Below are 15844 nucleotides of genomic sequence, written 5' to 3'. Positions count from 1 at the left end.
ATTACATCATGTCCCTGACCACGGCAGTGTGCGCAGTTTCTGCTTCAATGGGAAGACTACACTCGGTGGTATCGAATCCAAAGCGCTTATCTGCAATGGTTGCGGCCTTTGACCCTGTCTGCGCAATCAAAGACTGCGACACAGTCTTTTTGCTCTCTTGTCGCGTATATTGTGTGCTGAAATCCATCACCTTTGATGCCACATGAACGACCTCCTCATACTTGTGAATTTACTTTGGCAACGTCAATGGAGAACTACCGTATGTCGAATTGACAAATTCGATTGCGGAAATCCGCAAAAAGGCCGTGCTTGCTGGCTTGGAGGGGGGAAGGTTCCAGTCGGATTTTTAACACTAAGGCTTTCTTTGCAGTCCAAAATATGACACAACCATCTTTTGGCCTTCATTTTGTAAAGCAGTGGCTTGGCCGTGCCATCGAGCGCGGACCGTCATCGCCAACCACGTGCACTGTTGACCACCACAGCGCCGCGCTGATGTGGTACCCCGAAGCAGAACAATAACAGTATATCTGCCCCCCTTCAACCTTTCAGTTCCACCCAGCAGCTCAGCGCCAATTCTTTCCCTCCAGCTGCCTACAATGCCTTTCACCACGGCACAAGCTACAGGTCTTAGCCTCGACAGGCTCCCAATAGAAGTCTTGCTGAAGGTCGTCCACTTGGTCGGAAAGGACTCTCCAGTCGGAAGCAAAGCAGGTGCCAGCGATCTCGTCAGCCTTTCGCGCGTCAACAAGGTTCTCAACAACGCCTGCTTGACGCTTTTGTTCCGGGCAGTCAAGCTCCACTTTGGAGACTTTGGCTGGCACGGAAAGCTGAAAGATGTTGCTGACCACCACGCGGACTTGAACTCCCAGTTGCCGAGCATGCTGAAGAATCTCCGGTAAGCCAGGGACATTTTTACGAGTATATGACTGCCGCTGACAAATGAAAAGGTCGTTTGCTTTGGACAACTCCACAGCGACGTCCTTCAACGACTGGGTTGCTCGCTCACTGCACGCTTTCCATGGAGCAGCGACCACACTGAGCCACGTCGCCTCTGTGGCCAGTCGTTTGCGGAAGCTCGTCGTGATTGTCCCTGACAGCAGACACGCCGCCGAATTGGCGCATCTCACGACGAGCGCTGGAGGTCTCCGCCTTTCCCACGTCCGAGAGCTCGTCGTCAACCACGCGTCGAACTTCCTTCTGGTGCACTGTGAGAACGTCGTCTCACTTGCTGCCGTCGAGTATGAAGTCTTCCCCCAAGACATCAACGATCCAACGCTCGGCGTCTACACTGCGCACGGAGGACAGCCTCGCGATCTGGTCTGGATACTCCAAAAGGTTCAGTCCCTCGCTCGACTCAGGTATCTGGAGTTGGAGACCAGCTGCTTCGGGTTATTGGGACATACAGTTCCACTTCCACAAGTGACCCATCTCACGCTGAAGTGCTCTTTCAGAGACTCCAGGCTGATGCCTCTCGTACGTCTGCCATGAACATTTGCGCTGTTTCAAATCTAATCCCTGCTGTAGGTGGCATACGAATTGCGAGACAGCTTCCCCAACGTCAAAACGCTCCACATTGTCGTCACATCCAGCAGCCACATCCCGACAAGGGCCTGGATATGTCTCAAGGACAGGGAGAAGGCCACGCTCTGTGCTGTGCACTTCCTCAATATCATGACGAACCTCGACGCCATCATCCTGACGTGTGCCAAAAGAGCCAACCGTCACAGCGCTCATAAAGCAGAACTGTCGTGGATGGCGACCGCGCAGGATGATGGGGAGAACTACGTATTTGGCCGGTATTCTGCGGAGCTTTTCCTCCTTTCAGACAACCATTTGATATGGTCGCCGTCGACTGAAGGGCCCGCCTAAGAGATGACGTAGGTATTCCTCTGGCAAATGAAGATGATGTTGGGCACTATGCTAATTCATCCACAGACGAAGGAGCTGGAGCCCATGCAGATGCGGAAAGGTTGTTCCTCTTGGATCTACCACAGCGTCTCCCAGGACGCCGGGCTGCGTACAACTATGTAAATCTCCGCGTGCAGTAAACGAAGTTGATGATGGGGGAATGGGAATTTAAGGGAGGTTTTGAAAACATGTACAATATCACAGACACAGAAGGGTTGCCTTTGGAGGAGAGAAGCTTCAAAATTGCGGCAGCGGCGTACTTTACCGGGATAAATATGAGGTGTCCTTCCAAGATGCGTTCGACCGTTTTCTGTGTAATCGATGCGGCTCCGTCAATCTTCGCCAACTCTTGCGTACGGGTCGGGTATGTCGACTCTGATATGACTTGCGCTTCAGGATATCTTGATATCTGCAAGGCTGGTTCGATATTGATGTAGCCCTCGCCATTCTTGCGACGTGAGTCCCTCTATCCCCAGGACCACACTACATCTCCGTACCCAATCAATGCAAATGGGCATGAATCTGCGCATCCGACACGTAATGCGAACCACCTGCACACCTATACCCACCCGCCTGCTTGATCCACCGGAAGCCCGCACAACAAACGCCCATCTGCTGCAGTGCCTTCCTCTCTTTCGCCTCCTTCTCGCGTTGTCTCTCCAGCTCCGCCTTCTTTCGCCGGATCTCAGCCATCTCGGCCTCTCGCCGTCGCTGCTCCTGAATCTTTTGCAGACGCCGTCTTTCGCGCTCGCGTTTGATGGCGTCGTCGTTGTCGCTGCTATCGGTGTGCTTCTCATTTTCGTTGGCTTCTTTTGACTCCTTGTTGGCGGCCTCGTGCTGCTTTTCGAGTTCTCTCTCCTTTTCGGCTGTGGCTTGGAACTCGTGCTCAGCGGCTTCTGCTTTGCGTGCGTCTTCTTGCAATTGGTTCCACACGGCGTCGCTTACGCCGGCGTCTCTCTTGTCGCTGGCAGTGGTGTCGGATGGCGCCTCGTCGACTGGTGGGTCTTCTGGCTTCGTTTCGCCCTTATTGCTGTCAACCGCAGACTCAACCGCAGACGTGGTAGAAGTGTTTACTGCCGGCGGAGGATCACAGGAGCGGTCGAGGCTTATGGTTGGCTGTAGCTGCTGCGGAGCATGGACAGCGTGCGCGTGTTGTCCTCTCGATGTCCGTTCCTTCACCATCTTCTCCATCTCCACGACAATGTCGGCTTCAGTCACGCGCCGAGCTTGTTTGGACGGTTTGCCAGACTTCATGATGTTCCCGTACACAGCCTTGCCAATAGTCTGAACATCTCTTGCACTGGCCCAGTTCGGCAAGCCGCGCAACGTGGTGAACAGCTGCAATACCTGGGCGCGGAATGCGCCGTTCGGCGGATCCAGCACAGTCAGATCCAGCCCCTTCTTCTTCTTCAGGCATTGCGTGAGCAGCTCCAATGATTCCTCCGGCGTCATAGACTCAAAACACACCGTCTCCGGGAAGCGCGACGTCAGTCCCGGATTCACTGCCATGAGCCGGTTGATGTCCTGCGTGTATCCCGCCAGGATGACGACCAGCTTCTGCGCAAACTGTGGCTTGGTAAGACAGTCGACGATCTCGTCGATGGCTTCCTTGGCAAAGTGGCCTTCGCCGAGACGGTATGCTTCGTCGATGAACAACACTTTGCCCAGGGCGTTGGTGAAGAGCGCTTGTACTTTGGGACCCGTGTGGCCGATATACTGGCCGATGAGCTCAGTGGCCGAGACCTCTTTCACTTCGTCTGTGGATAGGAAGCCCATGTCGTAGTAGACATTTCCCATTCGGCGGGCTGTGGACGTTTTACCTGTACCTGTGCTGCCGTCAGCTTGCTTTCGTTCGTTCAGTGGAGAAGCCACATACCAGGAGGACCGCGAAAGAGAAAAGCAAAGGGGATTTGTTCGCGCGGATCCATGTCCAGCTCGCGCATATTTGCAACTGTCCGCTGGTATCCCTGCAGCTGTGCAATGACACCGTCGCATCCCACAACGCCCTCAAACAGCTTCAGCACATTCGTATTCGCGCGCTCGCCTCTGTCGAAATCGGAATCAAAGTCCTCCGCCTCAAAAGTCGCCGTGATGAAGCCTTTGCCCTTGGATATGCGCTTCTGATGCCGCATTTTGGCGTCGTTGAGCAAAATGTCAATCTCTCCTGCATTGCCAAAGTGCGGACGATTGCGGACCCGCGACAGAATGTCTAGGGCGACCTTCTTAGCTGTGTCCGTCGCTTTGAAGCCCTGCTGTTTGAGCTTCAGGGCGAAGATGGCCGCCAGCTCGTCGTCGGAGAAGTCGTCAAAGGAAAAGGCCGAGTCGAGCGGGAACCGGCGCGTCAGGCCGGGATTGACGTTTTGGAACATTTCCTCCATCTGCTCACGGTAGCCCAGGAGGAGCACGCAGCGGTCGTCGCCCGGGACGCTCTGCACTTCGGCGACGATGGTGTCGATGACGGCGGTCTTGTACGGGTCACCAGAGCTGTTACCTTTGCCGCCGTACAGACCGTACGCTTCGTCAATGACGAGGACTTTGCCCAGGGTGGCTGCAAGTATGCCTTTGGTATTTGCTTCGGAGCCGCCGAGGACGCTGCCGACGAAGTCTGCTGGCGTCTTGACCACCACCTCGCCGCTGGAGAGGAAGCCAATGTCAGCGAGGATCTGGCCGTACAGCTTGGCAACTGTTGTCTTCCCCGTGCCTGGGTTCCCCAAGAAGACCTTGTTCAGGCTGAACTCGATCAAGGGCTCTTCGTCGAGCTCGCGCGTGTAGTTGTACTGAATGCTGTCGAGAAGGGACTTGACCGAATCCTTGACCGAGCCTAGTCCAATCAGGGTCTGTAGCTTGCTCCACGAAGCATTGTCTTTGAGAGCGTCCGCTGGCTCAGGACCCAGCATGTCTTCCTTGGTAAGCAGCAGGTCGTCCGGTGCTTGGCCTGCCCTGCGCTGACGACGAAGTCTCTTGGCCTGGCGGTCAGAGATCTGAGTGAGAACGTTCTCAACCTGGCGAGCATTCCCGAATCCTTCGCGATCTCTTCCGCGTCCAATCCGACGGGCTGCGATGCGACCATACAGTCCCCTAACACCAAGCTCCACTTGCATCCTCCCGTTCCATCTCTTGTTGATGCCATAGATCAGAATCTCTAGCAGCTCCTCATCTTTGTAATCCCTGAACTGCAGCTGCCGAGGAAATCTACTAGGAATGCCTGGGTTGTGCGCAAAGAAAGCTTCCATCTGCTTGTTGTACCCAGCCAGGATGAAGACGACTTTGCCGGTGAGGTTCTCGACTTCGGCGAGCAGGAAGTCGAGCACGTTTTTGCCGCCGGCGCTGCTGCCAGAGGCCAGCTGGTATGCCTCGTCGATGAAGAGGGCGCCGCCACCGTTGTTCAGGATGTCTTCAAGCTTCTTCTTGCAGCCGGAAACGCCGTCGTTGGCGAGGTCGGACCCGCTAGACTCGACAAAGTAGTTCCCGGGCAGTGCGCCGACGGAGCAGAGGAACTTGGCGTAGATTCGTGCGACTGTCGTTTTTCCTGTTCGGTTGTCAGTGAAGTCCCACGACAGAATGGCTCGGGACTGGCTTGCCTGTCCCTGGGTTCCCCAGCAGCGCTGTGCCGAAGCGCTCCTTGTTCATCGCCACGCCTTGGCGGACTGCGGTATCAATCTTTGTCTTGATGGCAAGGAACTCTTCTTTCAGGTTTTCGAGGCCAATCATGTCCATCAACTGGTCGAGGGCGGGGTTGGACGCTCGTTCGTACTGCTTTTGGTACTTCCACTCGTCCTTGGCTGCTGAACATGTCATTTGCCACTCACCTTTCCCCGGGCCTTGATGTTGCTGACTGCCTCGCCGTTTGTCATCTCTGTTTGGGGATTCACTCCCAGTCTCATCTGCAGGGGTCGCAGCAGGGTAGCTCCCAGGCGTTTGTCCCGAGGATGTTTGCTCGCTGAGGGTCCCATTGCCAGGAGAACTTGCAGCCGCTGGAGGCGGACTTGCTATCTGCGTCGCACTTCCGTTCAGGTGTGAGTTCTGCCCGTTGGGAACAGTCCGTGTACCAACTCTCTTCAAATCCTCCAAGTCCTCCTTATGCTGCTGCAGAACCTTTTGATGCTCCGCCTCCTCCGCCTGCTCGCGACGCAGCCGGCGCTGGTAGTCGAGTTCATTCTGCAGCTCAACCAGCTGCAACGAATAAAGTCTTTGCTGCTCTTGGCGCCTTATATCCAGTTCCAAGTCGCGCTCAACCTTTCTCTCCATTTCCTTCGCCTCAAAGTCGCACTGCTTGCATGCTGTGGGCCTGCCGTTTTGGCAGCGCCAGGTCATTCTGTGCTTCTGTGGGCATGTGTCTGACATCATCTTTTCGCAATCCATCTTCGAGTGGTCAGATATTTGGTGGCAACGTTGTGGGCACTCGTGGACGCCGCAGCTGAGCTTTGCACCGCTGGATTCTAATCAGTGAGGGGCACAGCGCGGAGGACGGTTGCGGTGACTTACCAAGGCTGCTCGCATCCACCGTCAGGGCAAAGTTTGGCAAAGTCTTTCTTGTTCTTCAAAACCATCTTCTTGTCAGGATGCTGCTCGCACTTCACCGGAAGTCCTTCATAGACGTGCCCCTTTTTGCTCATGAAATCAAGGAGCGGGGCCCAAGTTTCTTTGCCTTGCTTACTGCTCAGAAAGGTCTTCGAGTTGCCAATGATGATAAGTCCATTTCTTGCGCGCGATAGAAGCACGTTCACGCGTTCGGGAGACTTCATGAATCCAATGTCTCCATTAGAGTTTGCTCGCGTCATAGAGACAATTACAACGTCGCTCTCCTCGCCCTGGTAGTTATCTGTCGCATCGTCAGCCCTTGCCATCGAAAGCTTTCCAATACCATACCGATCGTTGAGAGCTTGATCTTCCTCCTGCTGTGTGCCCCAGTCTCACGCGCAATCAGACCCGCCTTGACCAGGTCGAAACTGTCTAGGTCGTTCAACACTGGGTCATTCTCCTGGCTCAGCTTGTCGCGCAGTAACGCCAACTGGCCGAGATATGGCGTCAATACGACCTGCTCCCCTGTCCCGTATCCTTGCTGGCCCAGATATCGCACAATCCGCAGCACCATGTCGGCCTCGTAGTCGTTCTTCTTGCTAACGCTGGAGCCTTCTTCGCGACGTTCCCCAGTCCGATTCTCAGAGTCTTCCAGATGGCTGTGGTTCAGGAATATGACGCGGTCTTGAAGGCCACGCAGAGGGGGTCGGTTGCTTGTGCGCGGTGCGTCGCGCAGGTTTGGATAAGTCAAATGACGGACTAGTTTCGAGATTTCGGGGTGCATACGGTGCTGGCTGCTGAGCGTGGTGTGAGGGAAGCCAGCCAAAATAAGGCGCTCAAAAAGCGACCGGTTCAGATCGTATCCATCGCCTCGCTCGACCGTGAGCGCAAAATTGTTGACCTTCGGGCGTAGCTGTTTGTGGTCTCCAATCAGAATCAAATGCTTTGTCGCTGGGGTCATGGCAGTCAGAACATGTGATTCCAGTATTTCTCCGGCCTCTTCTACCAAAATAATATCCGGAGAGGCATTTTGGAGTAGCTCCGTATACATTGCAGCCCCCGTTGTTGTGCATGCAATGATCCGCTTGGAACGGAGAATCGCGGCTTTCTGTTCGTCCAGCGTCTTCTTCAACTGCGATTGGGACGCGTTGTAGGAATCCACCGCTTGGATGATTGCAGTGAGCTGTTCCTGCGTGATCTGCCTTGTCCACTGCTCAATTTTTGATCCTCGGTCGCCCGCAGAAAGGTTCCAAATCGCAGAGTGGGTAGTGCGGTCTTTGTAGACTCCTGGATTGAGGTTCCGACGCCAGCGCTCGTAGAGGTAGTCTTTGGTGACTATGTCTCCTTGTCCTCCCATCCTGGTGAACCCATCGTCTTCTTCAGGCACTTGGAAAGCCTCGAAGAAGTCCTCGTCCTCAAATTCAAGAAAGTTGAAGAGTTCGTCGATTCCAACGGTGGCGTGTTTGAATGACGCCAAAAGTCTTCGCAAAATGTCCTCGTAGTCCTCGACTTCTTCCCGAAGCTTGTCTATCAACGCCCAGGTTGCTTGGCTACGCCTTGCCTGCTTACTTTGTGCAACGTGGTGCAGGTTGACATGTTCCGTCCTCGAGCTGGACTTTGATCCAAGTCGGACCATGATGTCGTCGGGAATGCCGACGTTCATCATATCTTCCAAAAACTGATCCAAGGCGTGGTTGGTGCAACAAATGACGTGAATTTTGTGAGACGTGTACTTTTGGAAAGCCTTGGCAATCAGAGCACCGATGAAGGATTTACCGGTGCCTGGGCTCCAATTAGCCAGTTTCGTACGTGAAAAATGAATGTTACCTACCCGGAGGTCCTTGAATGAGGCTGACAGTCTGTCGCAAACCGGATATGAATGACTCCAGCTGCAATGGGTCCAGGTTGACTTCATTCGGCAAGGCAAGAAAGTCTTGCAAATTCCTGCCATCTGACTCCTTGATGGAATCGGCGGTAGCGGATGGGCAAATCGGAGACTCAATCACTCGTCCGCGGCCGTCTCCATCAACGCCCAAAATCTCCTGCGCAAGGGGAAGTTCGACCTGGCGCTTCAGACGCTCCAGAAACGGCTCATACGCGAACATAGCAGTATCCACAACGACAAAGTCGACCTCACTCTTCCTGTCTTTCAACTTGGTCAACACCGCCTCCAACGCTCGCGAGTCTGGAATGCGAAGCGTGACTTGGGGCGGATCCACAAGCAACTTCTCTTCAACCCTTTCTAGAGTTGCAAAGGCAACGACGCGATTGCTTTCCATCAGGCAACCAAAACTGTTGTTTTTGAGGAACCGTTTTTCTTTTTCAAGAAATGACTTGCGTTGTACCCCTTTCATTTCAGTGAGCTTCTCCAAGCCAGCTTCACACGTGACCGTCAGGCAGAACGGAGTACTCCACTTCGAAGTGCCCACGTACAATCCAGCCAGCTTGATGCCCCGGAGACGCATGTTCTTGCGTCGGCCCTTCTTGTCCCGGGAAGCCTTAAGATCGTCGCGGAGCTCTGCAAGCATGTCTTCCCGCAGCAGTCTAAACTGGTTGTCAAGCAGCATGGCCACGCGTTGGTCACTGGGTGTATCGTCGATTGCGTCGGCCCGTTGGTAATAGGGCTTGTCCTTGCTTTCCAGCTCATCTTCTGTAGGGTATATGGCAATCTCGCGGAAATCGACAAAATCATTGTCATGCCTGCCGCCGGGCCCATCGTGGGTGCAGTCCGGGATGAATACATTGTGACGTCTAGCGTTAAATGCTTGTTTGACTCGGTAGATGAGGGCACGGACTTCGTGATTCGAGCCTTTCGACAACGCCTCGCGGGAGACAATCTCCTCAGCAATTGGCAGCACGTTAACGGGTGGAGAGGAATTCCAGGACAAAAGCTCCAGCAGAAGCCATGCGAAAGCGTGCTCTGATTCAGGCGTCAGTTGTCCTTCTTTCTGAGTACCGACAAAGACATTCCAAAGGGTTGGCGGGTCAACGATGAGAAGCAACAGGCGACGTAAGATCTCGCCGCTACAAAGCTGTTTCAGCAAAGGGTCCCGGAGATAGGCTAGAAGTCGCTCCAAGTGGCCGTTGATGAAGTTGATCGAAGTGTCGAATCGCACGCCGGCTCGCAGAGCGTTTGCTGCAGGCTGGCTGGCCACAAGACGCTCAACGCAATCCTTGCGGTTGGGTCTCTCGCAAATGGCGTCGATGAAAAGCTGGCCCTCTCGAGCAGACGAAACCACGCGTTTGCCGTCGAGAACAGCGTAAAAGAAGGTTGCCAGTCGCGACGAACGTGTTGTTTTTGCGTCAGGAGTAGCCGCCATGGCTGAGTTTGGTAATTCTTTGGGATCAAATATAGGTGGTTTGTGAATGGAATGGTGCATCAAAAAGAGGACTCAAGCGAACGGGAGGAGATCCCAAGGGAGTTTAGGATGCGATAGGACAAGGTGACTCATTACCCTGCCAGCCCTCTGGTGGGCTCGAGAGCAATTCCGCATCGGCCTTTGAGTATGAGTTTGTTTGCTTCCAATGAGCCATTTTTGGCGTTTCCGTTCGAGGCATCGGGATAGTTCTGCGCTTTTCTTGCTCCTCGAACCTTCTTTTGCCGTTCTGGCTGTGGCCAAGAGTGCGAATTCTTCGCAGGCACCCAATGATTGATCATGCCTTTGCTTGGACTGCCGCAAATGCGGTGGCAAGTTCGATTGCCGTTCGCGTTGCACCAAAGTTTAGTTGCAGAGGGGAGCAAATCGCGGAAAAGCAAAGCACGTTCTGATCCTTGACCACTGTTGAAACTGCTTATCGATTGGAGATGATTGATCAGAGTTTCGTCACCGCCCCCAGTATCCCTGCAGAACGGGGACTTCCACTCCCGCCCGAGAGCCTGAATGGATGTCGTGGCAGCGTTTGTGACAAAGGCTTGTGTTTGGACGTGAGACCAAACTGGGTCAAACCATGCTACTCCCCGCTCCACAGGGCGCCGAACACTTGATCTGCAGGGCTGTATATGATCCACACGTGCCAGTTGCTGGGATTCCTGAAGCTCTGCGTATCTTTCAGACCATGACTGACCAGTTTTTGCAGCGTGGAAACTTGCGTGGGCGTCCATACGGTCGTACTCGTGGTAGGGGCCGAGGTGGGTCCGGATACAGCAACACTTCGCGGAGGGAAAAGCCACAGGAGCAATCGAGACCACCGTCTCCGCCGGTGGGACCCATCTTGAACACCATCGAGCTGGACTTGGACTCTAAGCCGGATGAGCGCAGCCTGGCCAAGATTACCAATTGCCAATATATTTCGTCGTACAACTGGATTGAGAAAGGGGAAAGCCCAACAATCATGATACCAGGCAAGTTTTCAAATCTTAGCATATTCTTTCAAACTGACAGTTCAGGATCTCCACCCGCCTGGACACCTCTCGAGGAACCGAAACAATTGCAAGAAGACGCGGGCGTCTACTATCGTGACGCCAACGCCGCACGCTACCCCAAGCATCCAACGGAGCCATCGGTGCGCGCGATATTTGCCATGAATCGCGAGTTTGCGTCTGGTAACGTCGACATTTTCGCCTGTGGGAGCACACTGGGAAACCTTCTCCGCTTCGTCCGCAAGTCTGATCGGCCCTTTCGGTTCCTTGTACAAGTCGTCGGCAACACCGTCTTTTTCGTGCGACACGAAAACTCGCCCACGGAAACACTTCAGGGCGTCAGAGGGTTCGGTCATACTTTTCCCGAGGCATACACGACGTGGGAAGGACTTACCAAGGGCTCCCAGTCTCATCAGCGCATCGTGCAGTACGACTTTGCTGGGCTCAACTGCGTCGTCCGGTACGAGAGTGACGGGTACTTGAAGAACTTGGATCCCGAAGGCGACGACTGTGACGACGAGTACCCGCATCTGACCATCGACACCGGCACGAGCTTGAAAGTGGTGACGGGCGGTCGAAAAATTGCACAAGGCACCGTGTTCGACCTGAAGACGCGCTCGGTCAAGCGGATGGACCAGGACGTCTTGGGCGAAGAGGTCCAGCGGCTGTGGCTCTCGCAAACGCCCAACTTTGTTCTCGCCTTCCATGAATGGGGCACGTTCAAAGACATCCGTGTCGACGACGTGCGCAAGAATCTTGACGCTTTCGAGGACCAGCACCAGGACAAGCTGGCCCAGTTGGCGGCGGTCCTGCGCAAGATTTCGGCTCTGGCGAAGGCGCACCCGGACAAGAAGCTGGAGGTCCGCCGCAAGGAGTTGGATGTGTTGGAGATTCGGGGGCAGGCGAGCAATGCCGTGGAGGTGTTGCCAGAGGATGTGAAAGAGTGGTGGATCGATGGCGCAGCGGTCAGCAAACCTCACAGCGAGGCGTCGTCCGGGAAGGATGGCAGCGATGAGGAGTTTTACTCGTCGCCGGCGAGTCCCATCGGGGGTGTCATTGTTTCGGACTCGGACGGAGAGTCGGAGCAGTCGGAGCTCGACTACACTGCTTGCTCGTCGGATTCATGTGGGTACTGCGGCCGGTGTCGGTATTGAGGCTGGAGATAGGGTTGGAGCTGGTTGGATGGTGTCAGAATGATTTGGACGAGAACGAGTTGACAAGAAATCGAACATTTGTTGATGATTTTGTGTGTCGCGTTGCTTCCATACAAGTCTACCTTGTCCCACAGTCTCGGTTGGTATTGACGCGGCTGACGATGCAGTGGACGTGGGTCAGTGGACGTGGGTGGTCGACGCGGTGGGTGGGCAGTGGGCGATACATCGCGGCTAAATGGGGCAATAATGTAACTAACGTCGCAAGGCGCAGGTAAGTAGTAGGTGAGTGGATAAAGCAGATGTGTACTGCACCTAATTAGGGAGGGGAGTCGATATCTGACAAAGGGGGCTCACCAAACTGGGCACCTTTCACGCTGGACAGGGAAGGACGTGGAAAATTTTCTATCTTTTGATTGGAGCTATAGCTGAACAACGCTTTCAGACTGCTTTCTTGCTCACCACTACATCTGGAGGAGGATAGGTTCGGCAAGTTCGCCACCAAGATCGACCGCTCTCCGCATGACAGCAGTTTGGAACCCGGCAAAGGCCATATTGCGCGAAGGATCGATGCGAGCGACCCTCCGGAGGAATCTAGCAGAGAAAAGCAGAGAATAAACTTCCAGCAGCTGAACCGCTCGCCCTGAGGAAAATGGATTGCCATCCTCCATCGATAAGGAATCCACCTCGCGGACAGTGTCATAGTAGATGCGGTCGGCGAGTTCTAGCATATTAACATCGCGATCGGGGATGCCCTGGATGACGATATTGTTACGGTAATGCTCCAGGTCTCTATACCAGCGGTTGTACCAACTCGCAATTAGATCGTCGTGTTCACAGGCTCCCTTGGCTACCACTAGAAAGAACACAGCATGACACTGTGTGCGGACCAGGTCTGGCCAAGTGCTGCGGCCTGGGAGTTCTACAATGCGTTTCCACAGCAGTTTGATGAATTTCATCGCTGACATGCTTCTGACGTGGGGGTCTGAGGGTCCGAAGTGGTCATAGTCGTAGTAAATTGCGTCGTCGTCGGAGTCTTCATACTGCAACTCAGTTGCGTCGTCATCGAAATCTTCATCTATCGCGCCCATGGCAGCTCGATCGAGTTCTTCACCCTCCTCGAGCGGCCGGTCGATAAATTCGGCGGCACGGCCACGCGCAAGGTTAATTGCGGCACCATTTTCATGCTGCAAACTGCTAGGCCTGGTGGAAAACATGTTGGAAGATGGCAGAAAGTGTTTCGGATGGTGTTTGTTGTTGAAATCCGAGAAGTCTTCTTTTTGACTCTTATACAATCGCCATTGTGGTCGATTGTATTTGAACAAAGCAGCCAGTTCCGGGAAGGAGTTGGACAATAGGCTTTTGAGAGCAACACTGGAAAACAAAGACTTTGTGCTCCGTCTGGTTCCATGTTCCCAAGAACAGGTAACACGCTCTTGTTTGAGTGCTACTGAAGTGATAGGGGTCGAAAGACGAGACTCAACAGTATTGCTTTGACGAAGCCGACTAAAGCCTCCCCAGATAAGGAGTTAGTAAGTCCAAAGAGCGGGGCTGAAGCATTGTTTGTTCAACCGTGACGAGCTGGATGGGAATTTGGGAGTGACGGATAAGTAGAGCGAGAGAAGAGTCGTCAAGTTTCTCGATTTCCTTCGCATCCTGCTGAGCCTCCCTTGGAGAACTCACGACACTGGCACCATCAATCTGTCAACATCCGGGCCGTATCCCTTCCCTTCAACCCCGGCAAGCACAACCTCATTCGCATCTCCCTCGGCCAACTTCACATGAACGACACTTGTCCCCGGCGTGCCCTGGGTAGTCGGGAGAAAAGCAACCTGCGTACCGACCTCCTTTCCGTTCACCGACACAGCCGCATACCGCGCGGTGCTATCCAAATTCTGGTACTTGATCCTCATCGTCGTCGTCGTAGAGGCCTGGCTGCTGACATTGCTAAAAGTCGCCGTGCCACCCGGAGCAGAGTCGCCGCCAATGTACCCCGCCGCGTTGCCTCCCGAACATCCATCACAGCTCACGGACGAGGCGTCGTTGGAAAGCGTTGCGTCTTCGCCCTCGTACTCCGTCTCGCTGGGCCCGGCGCTCCACTCGCCTGTCGCCGTGTCGATGACCCAGTTGACTTGGTTCTTCATGCTGACGGACGTCCCGTCGATGGTCAAAGGCAGCCACACATACGTGCTCGAAAAGAGCGCGTCGCTGTGCCACCGGTCTCCCAGGTAGATGGCCGTCGTCTTCGAGCTGCCTTCGATCTTCAGGACAAAGTTCGTCTGCGAGCTGTACGTGTTGCTCCCTGAGTCGGCGAACAGGGCCCAGTCGGACCACGGCCCGGAGAGCGATGTGGCTGTGGCGTAGTAGTTGTCGTTGGGGTCCCAGCCGGTGAGTTGCGAGCCGAAGAGGTAGTAGGTCGAGTCGATCCTGAGTAAGGCGGATGCTTCGATGCCCAAGTCGCTGTTGGAGAAGAGGTACGTGTTGTTCTCGACGCTGAGATAGTCTGAGCTCAGCTTTTCGATGCGTAGTCCGTTTTCGCGCTGGCTTTGTTAGCAAAACCCATATCGGGTTGTATCGAAAGGATGCTTACATCCTCGGTCAACAGGTACCCCGTGCCATCGTCGTCCTTGAACAAATTGATGTCCCGGCTCTGATGGTCCAGCGGCTGAAAACTGCCCTGATAATCGTAGGACCCACAGACACTCGACGAAGTCGCGACGCCAACCTTTGCTTCGGCGTAGCTCGAGTCATCGATATGCAAATACATGACATATGTGCTCGTGTCATCATTGTAGATGACCTTGGGCCGCTCGACAACGCGGTCTGGTCCCAAATCGCCGCTGTCCTGCAACGTCAAAAGCGCGCCCACGTAGCTCCACTCCACCAGGTCCGTCGAAGAGTAGCAGTTGATGTTTTGGAAGTTGGAGCCGTCGGTCTTGTCTTCGCCGATCATGTAGAATGTGCCGTCAACCTGGATGACGCCAGCGCCGTGCGCTTGCAGGTGTTCACCTGTGTCTTGGACGGTCCATGTTGCGCCAGGGATGATTTGCAGGGATGCTCGTGCGAGGCCGGCGAGCGCTGCAGTGAGCGCGAGAGACTGCCGCATGGTGTTCACTGTCTTTTGTTACTTGCGCTTTCGACAGCCCGTCGGAGCGAGAGTGCAGCGAAGGCACCCCTTTTGTGTTGGCGGTACCCCTGGTCTCGCCTGATCGCCTCGCAGCCGTGCAGTGTTTCGTGCATAACCGCCGGTGGCTGTATCGCCGAAACAGGCCCTCTCCCCGGTCTCGCGAACGCTTTCTCCGCTTTTCAGTTTCACGCGGCTCGTATGGGGTGCAGATCTTGCACAACACTGAGACAATCAATTGATCACTACCTGAATGAACCAGATTTGGGGAATCGCGTTCGGCTCGTGAATCGTGACCGTGTTCCTGGAACTTGTTAGCCATTTCCGTCGAGTCAGAAAAGCTGCTTTCCATGCTGACAGTGCACTCGGAACTCCCGATCCTGGTCGCAAATACGAGAGAACAGGCGCCGTGGTTGATGGAGAAATCGAGGGCTTGTAGTGTGCGGGGATGCTCGTACTTACCCTGGTCCAGCAAAGACAAATAGGGAAGGTGGCACTCGTAGTTGCGTCCCGTTCCGTCCCACGTAAAGCTGCATCTGATCTTAATGTAGATGTAAAATCTATTAATAATCATATTTTATCTAAAAGTAAATTCGGGTTAAATACATTATATAAAGATCAGTATTTAATAAGTGTTAAAATATCTAAAATAAAAGTATTATCTAATTCTACTAGGTCTAATATTAGTATAAATAAGCATACTTTACCTTTAAATAAATTATTTATTTTTTATACTTTATTCCTTTTTTATTTTATTAGAAATAATAAAATAAAAAAGGA

At 54.0% G+C, this 15844-nt stretch overlaps 5 protein-coding genes across 5 annotated transcripts; 2 read left to right on the top strand and 3 right to left on the bottom strand.

The window, feature by feature from the left end:
* Positions 1-596: 596 nt before the first annotated feature.
* Positions 597-1869, top strand: J3D65DRAFT_670647 (uncharacterized protein; the record flags this gene model as incomplete). Its single annotated transcript, XM_066803315.1, has 3 exons — positions 597-895; positions 948-1473; positions 1525-1869. 3 exons carry the CDS (start codon positions 597-599, stop codon positions 1867-1869), a joined length of 1170 nt encoding a protein of 389 aa, XP_066651664.1.
* A 534-nt stretch (positions 1870-2403) lies between these two features.
* J3D65DRAFT_685173 (putative AAA family ATPase) lies at positions 2404-9749 on the bottom strand (the record flags this gene model as incomplete). Its single annotated transcript, XM_066803804.1, has 7 exons — positions 2404-3734; positions 3785-5437; positions 5490-6340; positions 6394-6730; positions 6778-7188; positions 7216-8211; positions 8261-9749. 7 exons carry the CDS (start codon positions 9747-9749, stop codon positions 2410-2412), a joined length of 7062 nt encoding a protein of 2353 aa, XP_066651663.1. The 3' UTR covers positions 2404-2409.
* Positions 9750-10485: 736 nt separating this feature from the next.
* On the top strand, positions 10486-11943 carry J3D65DRAFT_653075 (geranylgeranyl pyrophosphate synthetase; the record flags this gene model as incomplete). The annotated part of the gene is made up of 2 exons (XM_066802464.1): positions 10486-10771; positions 10817-11943. 2 exons carry the CDS (start codon positions 10486-10488, stop codon positions 11941-11943), a joined length of 1413 nt encoding a protein of 470 aa, XP_066651662.1.
* A 461-nt stretch (positions 11944-12404) lies between these two features.
* J3D65DRAFT_605970 (uncharacterized protein) lies at positions 12405-13157 on the bottom strand (the record flags this gene model as incomplete). Its single annotated transcript, XM_066798402.1, has 1 exon — positions 12405-13157. One exon carries the CDS (start codon positions 13155-13157, stop codon positions 12405-12407), a length of 753 nt encoding a protein of 250 aa, XP_066651661.1.
* Positions 13158-13619: 462 nt separating this feature from the next.
* On the bottom strand, positions 13620-15046 carry J3D65DRAFT_605969 (galactan 1,3-beta-galactosidase; the record flags this gene model as incomplete). The annotated part of the gene is made up of 2 exons (XM_066798401.1): positions 13620-14480; positions 14531-15046. The coding sequence occupies 2 exons, from the start codon at positions 15044-15046 to the stop codon at positions 13620-13622; spliced, it is 1377 nt and encodes a 458-aa protein (XP_066651660.1).
* Positions 15047-15844: the final 798 nt, after the last annotated feature.

The sequence above is a fragment of the Phyllosticta citribraziliensis genome, assembly GCF_038025025.1.
Source record: "Phyllosticta citribraziliensis strain CPC 17464 chromosome Unknown J3D65scaffold_11, whole genome shotgun sequence".
In the NCBI taxonomy this organism is placed as follows: Eukaryota; Fungi; Ascomycota; class Dothideomycetes; order Botryosphaeriales; family Phyllostictaceae; genus Phyllosticta; species Phyllosticta citribraziliensis.
This window is presented reverse-complemented; position numbering and strand designations above follow the sequence as displayed.